Source organism: Sminthopsis crassicaudata, chromosome 2 (assembly GCF_048593235.1).
Source record: "Sminthopsis crassicaudata isolate SCR6 chromosome 2, ASM4859323v1, whole genome shotgun sequence".
NCBI lineage: Eukaryota > Metazoa > Chordata > Mammalia > Dasyuromorphia > Dasyuridae > Sminthopsis > Sminthopsis crassicaudata.
Genome location: NC_133618.1, coordinates 371159158 through 371171327, shown reverse-complemented (window position 1 = coordinate 371171327; position 12170 = coordinate 371159158). Strand labels below are relative to the sequence as shown.

Genomic DNA, 12170 nt, shown 5'->3' with positions numbered 1-12170 from the left:
ATGGCAAGAATATAAATTTATTAATTCTTGTTTCTCCATTTTTCTTTTATACAACTTTGGAATACTTTACTAGTAAATAAGTACTTTTGTTATATATTAAAGTATGTTCTACTTTAAAAAATTTTTAAAGGCGCTTATATAATTTAAAATTTTCAAGTGGGACATAACTTTAATATGTTGCAAAAGTACTTATTTGCCAGTAAAGTATATAAAAAATTATTTCCCTTCCTCTGGATCTTAATTTCTTGAACTGAGCAACAGTGTGGTATATCGAAAGAGCACTGAACTTGGAATCCAAAGAGTTGGGTTTGAATCCTGCTTCTGTGACAAACTAGGGAACCCAGAATTGGTCAGCGCACCTCTCTATTTTCTCATCAAAGGGGCTGGACTAGATAGTTTCTAAAATTCTTTTTAAGGTGAACTTTCTGGGATTCTATAAAAGCTATGAAGTTGAAATAGATAAACTCTAAAGTCCTCTTCCAATTATAACCCCTTATTCTATAACTTTTTATAATTAGTATATAGGAACTCTTGCAATAAAGAGCTTCAAAATGAAAAATAGAAGATGAAAGGTACAGTATGTATGTGTATATGATACATGTATATGTATATATTAACACATATATATATTTTACTTTGGCAAATCAGTTTTTGGCTTCAAGTAAAATTTAAGATTACTATTTAAAAATTATGTATGCATTACTTTTTTTAAAAAAAGAATGTTTTGAGAATATACTGATTTATCAAGACTGATTAAAGACAATATATTATATTTAAATATATGCCATGCTACCTCCTTTCTGGACTTCTCAGATTTACGGATTTCTTGTCTCATTGAATCAATCTTCTGCATGATTACTTCCACCTCTTCTTCTTTGTCACGAAGCTGTCGAGATATCTTCTGTTTTTGTGACCGAAGATCTGCCATCCGCTCATTAAGCTCTGAAAACTCCTGCATAGCCAACTTTCTCTGTTGATGGGCATCTTTAAGTTCTTTGGTCTGAGATTTTAATCTTTCTGAAGCTTCAACCAATTGCTAAAGAATATAAAATATAAAGAATATAAGAATTTTCTTTATCAAATCTCTTTAAATTGCAGAAAGACAACAACCTGGTCCTCTCCTCTCCACTCACTACCAGCCTACCTCAACACTTCTCAATAAGAATCCTGTAATAGCTTCCCATAAGATTCTGTGGTCCAATCTCTTCTTTTTTCCAATGTGTCCTTCACTAAACTACTCAAGTGATATTTCTAAAGCACATCTTTGAACTGAACTTTGTTTGAAAAACTGCAGTGCTTCCTAATGCCTCTAGGATCAAATACAAATTCCTATGTTTGACATATAAATCCCTTCTCTATCTTGATTCAGCTCATCTTTTCAGGCTTACTACAAATTACTACTCTTTATGCACATGACAATCTAGCCAAACAGACTACCTAGTGTTCTGAACATATATTTTAACTCTTTGTCTCTTTGGTTTTATACAGTGAATCTTTACTAAGGTTCCTGGAATACACGCCCTCCTCACTTTTACCTCTTAGAATTCCTAGCTTCTTTTTAAAAGTCATCTCAAGTGCCACCTTGATGCTTCACAGCTAGTGATAGCTCTTCTTCCAAATTACTTTGTACTTACATTGTATATATTTATGAATGTATATGTTGTAGTTCACAATGGAATAAAAATTTCTGGAGTACAAAAACTGTTTCTTTATTGTCTTTATACTTCTATGTATCTAGTACAATGACTAGCACATGGTAGTCACTTAATAAATCCTTGATTGATAAGGAAACAAATCACAAGACCAGGGTGACTAGGAACATCATAAGGAATTAAGAGGAATGAAGGTCAATGAAATGTCATATACATTAAACTTTTAAGTGAATAAAAATGCAAAATTCATATAATATATGAACATTACTTCAAAATTAATTTGTTTAAAATTTTATGGATGAAATATATCTTCTATCCTTCAAAGGGAAAAAAAAGATGGATTATTTTTCTTTTTGATAAGGAGCTTCATCCATTAAAACATCTATAAAAATTTACCATCTATAAAAGTTTACCAAGGCATTCATCATTTGTCATATTATGGAATAATTTAAAATTGATGGTATAATTAGACAATCATCTATAGCAGCAGTGTTAAGCTTAAATAGAAATAGATCCCCACAGCCCATATAGTAACTTAGAAAACCACAAATTAATATTATTTATACTGTATTGTACTTTTATATCTTTTGTTAAACATTTCCCAATTACATTGTAATATGGTTTCTTCTGCAGAAGCTTTGGTTAAGGCCTAAGGATCATGAGTTTGACACATCTGATCTATAATATCTACCATATGGCAAAACAACAGAATAATGTAGTTGAAATAAAAACAACCTTGGCGCAGATAACTTCTTGTATAAGCTTTTTTTTTTTTTTTTTTTTTTTTAACAAGGAAGACAAATTTCAAAGAACGGGTAAAGACAGAGTCAGGCTTCATGTAGCAAAGCAAAACTAAGTTGTAGCTCTACATAAACCTGAAATTCCAATATAGCCATAGCTTGAATGAGAGAAGACATTTTATTCTTCTCTACTAAAACTTAAAAACAAAGCCTAACAAGCAGTCACAGCATATTATTTTAAAAGAATTCCTGATCTATATACAGAGATGGCTTGGTGCAGGAAAGACACATCTGCCTCAGACATATGCTATGTGACCTAAGAGAGTCACTTAATCTCTATGTGCCTTGATTAATTCTGTAGAATTTAATTAGAAGGAAATAGGTTGTCTTCGCACTGGTAGAAAAAAAATCATAAAGTCTAGAATTCCCCAAGTTGATGAAAGCACAGATCCTTTATATATCTACACATCAGATTTATTTGACTGGCTAAGATTTATGAATTTCCTGTTATTACAGAATAAAATTTTTTGTGATAGCATAAGAGAACTCAAACATAAAGTTGCTTCTTTAGATGAGTGGCTATGCTGAGAATAACTTGAATGCTCAAATACTTTATAGATTATGATGGAAAACTTTTTTTTTTTTTTTTAACTTCTGAAGAACATGCCATTAAGTAAATGTAAACCAATCACTTTCAAAATGGGTTTAGAATGGGTTTGTGTCTCCTCTATTGAGAATATGAATCCTGGCTACCTTTTGCATATCCTCCTTTTCTTGCCGTAGGACACGCAATTGCTTTTCTAAGGCCTTCAGTCTGTGAGTGGAATCTTCATGCTCCTGGCGAAGTGTCACTGCATCCTCAAGTCGTCGCTCTAGCCTATTTGAATCTGGACAAAAGTTAAACTCAATTTTTTATTTCTTTATACAGATTGAATAATGTGTATGTACCCATTCATTAAATGCACACACACACACACACACACACACACACACACACACACACACACACACACACGTATATGTTCAAACAAGTTATAATAAATTTTGTAACCTTAATAGTTCCTTTTCTCCTATCTTTATTTTGACATACTCTTGGCCTTAGTAGATCAAAATCTTGCTCTTACCCTAAGTTTTTCAAACTAAAAAAGGCTAGCATGTCAGTCATGTAAAATATGTGGAAATATATAGGTTCTTTCTGTTGCATCTAAACTGGCCTAATAAGTAAAGATCTTGAAAATAGCTGCTAGTGTATCAACCAGAGTATTTGCTAAGTTCCTACTGTCTATCCTAGGTTCAAAACAGGACAGGGGAGGTGGCAGGAAGCACAATGTGACAAAGGTTACTGAAGAAAAAAAAACAGCCTGACAGAAAATTGATTTAGAACAATATCACAATAAGTTTTAAATGGATAAGCAATCAAAAATAGAAACTACACCATAAAAATCAGAAAAGAATAGAAATCTCTATCTTTTACTATTATGATCAAAGGAAAAATTCAGGTATGAACAAAAAGAAGAAATCATAAAAGAAAATTTTTATTTTTAAGATTCTAAATCAACATAGTTAAAAGAAAAAGGACTGATGGGAAAAAGAAAACAATTTTGTGCCATGTTAACTCTGAGAAAAGTCTGACATCTAAAAGCTATAGAAAATTGACAAAATTTTATAAGCCAGCTAATCTAATACCTAAGAAATGAGGTCAAAAATATAGGAATATTTTTCAAAATAAATAATTCACAATTACTTTTTAAAAAACATCATAAATCACTAATAATTTAAAGAAATGTAAATTAAAATCTCATCTCTATCAAAATGATGAAGATTGTGAAAGATAGAAAAAGCTAATGATGAAAAGTCTATAGGAAGATAAACAAAATTATTTACTACTAGTAAATATGTGAATTGGACCAAAAGTTCTAGGGGGAAAAAATGGAATTATGTACAAAAAGTTACTAAACTGCTCTACTTTCAGATCCAAGAATTTCGCTTCTTATTAAAGTGATTACAAACCATCAATAATTTAAGTGGTTTCCTTACCAGCTGATACCGGTTTCATTTTTTTCAGGATGCCAAGACAAAAATGAAACCAGTACCAGCTGGTAAGAAATTTACACTTTAGTGGGGCAAGCAACATGCAGGTATATACAAAATACATACAAAGTAATTGGATCAGGGGGTTAAGAGAGGAAAGAAAAAGATACTAACATGTGGGAGATTGAGGAAAGGTCTGGGGGATAGTAACTGCTATCTAAATAAGATCATACAATTGAATAGAGTAAGCCTCAAAGGGAGAAGTGTCTGAAATGATGGAGGAGTTCCTCCCCAGTAGAACTGATAGGCAAAAAGCATAACTGTACAATCATGGACCAGTGTGTCTAGTGACATGAAAAACGATTTTACACTTACAAGTAGAAAAAATAGCCAAGAATTCAATTATCATGAGAGGGAAAGCAAGTTTCTTGTTACTGCAAGAAGATGGATGGAGTGTCAAAGAAAGAACGCAAAAGAAAGGACAATTTAAAAAAAAAAAAAAACCAGAATATGGCTTTTACAGATCACAAAGGGGAGGGTAGAGCTGAGTAAAGATTTGGATATGGAGGCCACAGAATTGACACAAATATATATAAAGTAGGGACTTATAAACAATGGAAAAGATTTTAGGATCTAGGCTGGCTATTTCAGACTTGTAAGAGTGGATATTTGTGATTCTATTAGTATCTAGGATATTTTATCAGGAATTCTTAACCTAAACATCTCTGAATCTGTATGTTTTTTAAAAAAATATTTTTGTAACTATATCCTATATATTTTATTATATTCATTTAAAAGAATTATTATTCCAAAAAGGGGTCCATAAGCTTCTCTAGGCTGCCAAAGTGGTCCACAAAACAAAAAAGTTTAATATTTGTACAATTTAGTCATACTCTTTTCAGTAGCATTAGATCATTACTATTATTCCCTAAGAAAAAGTGAGGGTGGGTGGCAGGGCAAAATGCCTACCCTAGTCAGGACAGTGCCCTAGTTTAATGACTGGTTAGAGTGCAATCCTATCTAGGGCTGGCCAGATTAAAAGAAGATTATAAATAGAGGTTTGAATCACTTACTCTCTAATCTAGGGCAACTCTATTTTAGATGGAGTGCCAATACTGAGTAGATTAACTTCCTTTGGAAGATCAGGAGGAAGGAAGACAAAGAGTGCAGGGATATGGAGAATCTCTTACGGAAACCTCCAGATCAAACAAAAGATGATTTGCTGACTCCCACTACAAGATGCCACTTGACAGATAAAGTCAAACTTTAAAGACATAAAAAAAGTTCCTAGCTTAGTCCAGGTTTAATGTTGGTTATATAAAAAATTGACTTTTCCCTCTTCTGGACCCTTTTACATGATGCTAATGGTCAATCATTTTTCTTTTTCTTTTTTTTCCCCCAGTCACTACGAAGTAGGCAAACTGATTCCAAATGACCTTTCTTTAAACTTCTAGCTAGGCAGTTTGGGGTTTCTATTCTCTGAAAGTTCTAATGCTGCTAGGTAAGAATTGAATTTACCACAACGTATTTTGCCCTTGATAAGAAAAATACAATGGTGAAGAAACATTGGATTTGGAATCAGAGGACCATGATTTGAATATTAGTCCTGGTTAAGCTAGATGACTTTTGTGGTCTCTTCCAGATCTAAATCTATAGCGCTATGATCACATATAGTTCATTTTCAACCTGCAAAAAGATAATTGCAATTTACACAATGAATTCTGCTAATCGGGTATTAGTAGTTGTGGAAAAATCAAGCCAAATGGCAATAAAAGGCACCAAATACAGTCAGCATATATTAAGCATCTAACGACATGCCAGGCTGTGCTGAGTGCTGACAAAAATCAAACAGTTCTTGCTCTCAGTCTAAGTGGAAGACAATATGCCAACAATTATGTACAAACAAGATAGAGACATCAAAAATTAGCCATAGTCTCTGAGAGAGGGCACTAAGATAAAGGACAGAAAACAGCTTCTTGCAAAAGATGAGACTTGAGCTGTCTAAAAGAAAACCAGGGAGTGGAAGAGGTGAAAGTGGAAGAGGTGAAAATGGAAGAGGAAGAACATTCTATGCATGAATGAAAGCCAAGAAAATGCTTGAAAATAAGTAGTAAAGTGCTTCATTCCAAGAACATCAAGAAGGCCGTGTCACTGGATCCCAGAATATGTGGAAGGAAATAAGGTATAAGAAGACCAAAAAGGTAGAAAGGAGGGTGAGGTTATGAAAACAGGGCTTTATGTTTGGTCTTGAAGTCACTGGAGCAATGTATAGAGGGGGAGGGAAAGGAAATGTATGTATGAAATGGTCACATCTACACTGTAGGATAATTAATTTGACAGCTGAGAAGAGTGGGAGGAGACTTGAGGAAGGGAAAGCAATCAGCAGACTATCACAGTAATCTCATTATACAATGAGAGTGTGAACTTGGGGGGCACATAGGAAATACATAGAATTAAGGACAGTTGGGTGACACAGTAGATAGAATGCCAGAACTGGAGTCAGGAAAACCATCTTCCCAAGTTCAAGTATGACCTAAGTCATTACCTTAGCAGTAATTGGCAACGTGTGAAAAGAGGAGGATTTGAAGAAGAAAGATAAGTTGAGTTTTAATCATGTTGAGTTTAAGATGTATACAGGACATTCAGTTCAAAATATGCTAAAAAGAAAGACAAGATCAGAAGTCAAAAGAGAAGTTATGGCTGAACAAAGATCTGAAAATCATCGGCATAGAGATGATAACTAAAACTATGGGAACTACAAAGATCTGAAAATCATCGGCATAGAGATGATAACTAAAACTATGGGAACTAATGAGATTACCAAATGAATTAGTACAAAGGGAGCAGATAGAGAATCTAGGATAGTTGTGGATGAAGCAGCAGCAAAGGAGACTGAGAATTAAAGATCAAATAGATAGGAAGAGAACAAGGATAGAATAGTCAAGACAGGTCAAGAAAGATGATTGAAAAAAAGTCTCGAGTCTTTCTACCTCTGAAATCATAATTATCATTTCTTATGGTTCAGTAATACACCATTACATTCATGTACTACAATTTGTTTAGCCATTCCCAAACTGATAAGCACCAATTTTGTTTTTAATTTTTTGATGATACAATAAATGCTGCTATAAATATTCTAGATATCTATGGGACTCTTTGTAATATTGGTCTCCTTGGAATATTTGGCAGTGATTTTATTCACTGTGCTAGCATTAACTCCAAATTTCTTTAAAGAAGGAATGGGACAACTTAACCTCACAGGGATAGTTTAAGTCAAATTTTCTTTTCTAAGACTACAATGAATGGTATTTTATTAAAACCAATGCAACTGGAGATAAGATTATTTTGATCTATTGACAAATACCACTCAAATTTAAATATTTGAGACTATTTTTCATTTCATTGATTTTTTTGAGAATTTAATATGCAATTTTTCTCAGCCTGGACAGATTAACATCTGATACTCCAACATAGACATTTAAGTGCTATACATCAAAATCAAAATACATACCTGATATTTTATTCTTTAGCCGTTCAATTTCCTCATTTAACTTTTTGATTTCTTTATCTCTGTTTGAGTTTCCTGTAGAGCGAGCTGAACTATGAAAGGACTGTACAGTTTGTGTGGATTCTTTTATAGAATAAAGAAAAATATTAGAATGAACCTAAGTTCTGGCTAATTTGGAAATAAATAACAAAATTTATTCTGCTACAGACTATAAAACATTTTCACAACTGACCTTGTAATTTTCTGCTCAATTCCAGCTTTTCTTGTTCTAACCTTCGTATTCTTCTTTCATATGCTTCAATTTGCAAGCTGTTCTCTAGATCCCGTTGCACATCCTCATCTTTGGTGATTGCAGTAGATTGCATTACACTTTTCAGAGAACCTCGATCAGAAAAACAGCTGTAAAAATTAAAGAGAAAAGATTTTTTAAATCTAATACAAAAAAAAATTTAAATATTTTAAGAATTGCAAAATCAAATAAAGATTTTTAAAAATACTTTTAAAGGTGGGGCAGCTAGGTGGCACAGTGGATAGAGCACCAGCCTTGAATTCAGGAGGACCCGAGTTCAAATCTGATCTCAGACACTTAACACTTCTTAGCTGTGTGACCCTGGGCAAGTCACTTAACCCCAGCCCCCCCAAAAAAAAAAAAAAAAAAAAAGGAAAGGAAAAAAGAAAAAAAAAATACTTTTAAAGGGCTCTATTGTCTATGAAGCCAAAAAATATGATTGTTGTCATAACTATTTTTAATTGTTGATTATTAGAAACTTAATAATGGGATGAAATGCAAGCAACTGGTATAATTTCTTAAAATAGAACTTTAACAATCTGGATACATATAAACAAATGAATTTCATTTGTACTAATTTAGAATTGCAAAATAAAAACTTTTTTCCTCCTGAATTTAACCTGAAGAGAAAAAAATTTCATGACATTTACCATTTGGGTTGATAGTTTGAAATGCTAAATTTGATGTTAATTACTCAATAATAGGAATTTCAACAAACAATTTTTTAAGCCTCTACTTGTGTTTTAGGTAAACAAAGTTTAGAAAAGTTATTGTAACTCAAGGACCTAATAGTCTATCAATCAGGGTGATAAAATGAATACAAATAACTATAATCATCTAATCTATTATAGTAAATTCAATTTAACAAACCTCTATTAAGCTCCTATCACTTGCTCTTGCACCATACTAGACACTGGGGATGCAAAGACAAGAATAAAATAGTCCAGGCCTCTATGGAGCTTATTGTCATTCTCCTGAAGGGAAAGGAGAATGCTGTTTGCAATATGTATATATAAGAAGATAATAATTTTGGGGGTGATAAATCAATAGCTTTAGAGAGAGAAATGGGGCAGAGATTAGAGAAGGCATCACCAAAAATATGACACCTAAATCCAATCTCTCCCCCTCCCCCCGAGACCACTGCGCCACCTAGCTGCCCCCTAAATCCACTCTTAAAGGAAGAAAAAGATTCTGGGATCTAGAAAAGACTATATATATGAGGATATACACTGTAAAATGTCTTGGATGCAAGGTTGTTTCCATTTTATCTTAGAAATAATATGAAGTCATTTAAGGTTTTTCGCCAGGCAAGTGTGAGAATTATCCCTGAAAAAAGATTATTTTGGCAATTACATGAAGAATGGGTTAGAGAGGGTACAATAGTTTTAGGAGTTTGGGTAATCCAGATAAAAAGGAATGAGGGAATGAACTAGAGTAGTAGTCCCTGTAAAGGGATATTGTAAGATTCAGATAAATGGAAGACTCAAGAAGGATTTAGTGCTTAAGGATTTGGTCTCTAGAAAGAAAATGGCACCTTGAATAAAAACACAAGTTTTTAAAAAGGATGGGCTCCAGGGAAAAAATATTATGTTTTATGTTATATATGTTGAATTTGGGATTTCTAAAGAAGATCCAAAATATACACAGTAGATAGATGATGATACAGAACAAGTTCAGAAGAAAGACTATGATTATACATATATATTTAGTAACCATTTATATAGAAATAATACTTCAACCTATGTGAGCAGATGAAATTACCAACAAGGTAGAGAAACAAGAGGGAATAGAAATAAGACTGAGACAATGATGCTAACAGGACAAAAGATAAGCATCAAAAAATACAAGAGAAGAGAGGATAATCAATACTGTTATAGTTTCATAAAACTTAAGAATTATGAAGCTTAAGGAAAAAAAAACTACCTGATTTAGTAGTTAAGAGATCAGGGTAACTTTGGTGACAGCAATTTCAGTACAGCTCTGGAAAGCACCTAATGTGCAAAATAAAGTATTGGGAAAGTAAAGACAGCCACATTTAAGTTGTGTTTTAGAAAAGCAAAGGAGACCATTATAGACATAGGAAACAACCTAAGTAATGATACAAATATATGAAAAATCAGGGTACGTTCAAGAGGTAAAGAGTTGTCCAATTTGGCTAGAATTGTAAAGTATATGGAAGAAAAAGGTAAGAGAATACCAGAATATGGCAGGCACTAGAAAATGGCAGATAAGGTCTACCAGGCAATAGGGAACTATTCAAAACCGTTGAATAGAAGTGACATGGCCAGGTCTATATGAAAAAACAAGAAGGAATATAAAGAAAGGACACTGGGCTCAGAATCTAAGTTGTTTCTGATACTAATTTCCTGTTGTAAGAGTCTAAAAAATAGTTAATATGACAACTAATTATGTGACTTTTAAAGGAAGACATGAATTTCTTTGTTTTATTAACTAACATCATGTTTCAGGAAAGGTACATATCTAAGTCAGATTCAGTATTTCTCTTTTTTATACAAAAGGCTTGGCAAAGACAAGTACTATGTTTTGTCAATAATATATGGACAATGGAGCTCTCCAAGGTACAACAATCTTAGGATTTCTACAAAGACTGGTATATTCCAGTTTTAGTTTTCTCCTGGGAGTAGAGTGCTTTAATTTGGACATAACATCTCCTTCAATACTCCTGCCTTATATAAAGCAGGTTTTCTACATCTGTCAATGGAAGATCTTTCTGGGAAGAGCTTTTCCATAAACTGAACATAACAATTGAGAGCTGATTGTTAGAAAAATTTTACATGGCTTTTAAATACTTCCTTCCTAACACAACCTCTCTTTCAAGACATCTTTTTATTTTAAAATGAGAGAAAATCCTAGACAGTAGAGTCTTGTGAAGATTCTCCTATTCTATTTCATCTTTGATGGTATCTAATAGAAATGAAAGATATAATTCAATTCTTATAAATGGTTTTGATTCACAGACAAAGCTTTTGAAGATAATTTTTCTGATCATTTTATTTTTTATTCTGGCATCTGAAATCTAACAAATTACAGATTTAACAATATTAGTGGAAAGTAGGAAATAGAGGGTCTGATTTTTACTGTAATAACTCTGAAAGACTTTCTTATGAGTAAACTCTAGAATTCACTGCTTCTGTTACTGATAGTATCTGACTCTTATGATATTATTAGTAAATAGCATTAATACTAACACCATTCAATAAATTAGTTCCAAGTTACTAATCTGTTATCTTTAAGTAATAAATCAAGACATACCTTTCAGTTGTAAATGTAAAACCAATGAATGGCAAATGTAATCCAGAAAAGCCAGTATGAGAACCAGGAGGTACTATTTCCTATAAAAACAAAACAAATTCAAATTAAAAAACAAAGTCAAATTCAAATGAAAAAAAAAGAAAGGGGGGGAACCCCCCCACAAATGTTGTGGGGGGTGGGGAAACCCTGTATTTTTAGTTCTTGTTTTTTGATTGTGTATCTGAAAAAAAAACAAAAAAAACAAAAAAAACAAAAAACCATAAGAATAGGACCACTTGATCACTAGATATTTCCACTTGGCTCAAAGGATTTCAGGTGGAAAGCATCTTGGAGTTTAATCCAATTACTTCATTTTACAGACAAGAAAACTTGTAGACGACTAGAGTGTAGATTATTAGAGTAATACTGGAATAAAGTTAGGAAGATCTGAGTTCAAACCCAGGTTCAGGCACTTACTTACAAAATATGTGATTCTGGTCAAGTAATTTAACCTCTACCTGTCTCACTTTCCTGATCTGTAAAGTGGTGATAAAAATTGCACCTACTTCACAAGGTTGTTGTGAAAATTAAATGAAACATATTAGCTATTATTCTTAAAGCCTAGAGAGGTGTAGTCATTTGCCCACAATCACAAGGGTTAGTAAACACCATTGTTTTTTGATTAATAGTAAGCCATA

General features: G+C 32.7%; 1 protein-coding gene across 2 annotated transcripts in view; it reads right to left on the bottom strand.

Moving 5' to 3' along the window:
- The window catches only part of CDC42BPB (CDC42 binding protein kinase beta), a 156275-nt gene that overhangs the window by 59049 nt on the left and 85056 nt on the right, over window positions 1–12170 (bottom strand). For both annotated transcript variants that reach the window (XM_074291198.1, XM_074291199.1), the window contains 5 exons: window positions 11494–11573; window positions 8164–8330; window positions 7935–8054; window positions 3146–3279; window positions 794–1036 (listed from right to left, as the gene is read on the bottom strand). In XM_074291198.1, the coding sequence (XP_074147299.1) occupies window positions 794–1036; window positions 3146–3279; window positions 7935–8054; window positions 8164–8330; window positions 11494–11573 (744 nt within the window). The remainder of the gene's footprint in view (window positions 1–793; window positions 1037–3145; window positions 3280–7934; window positions 8055–8163; window positions 8331–11493; window positions 11574–12170) is intronic.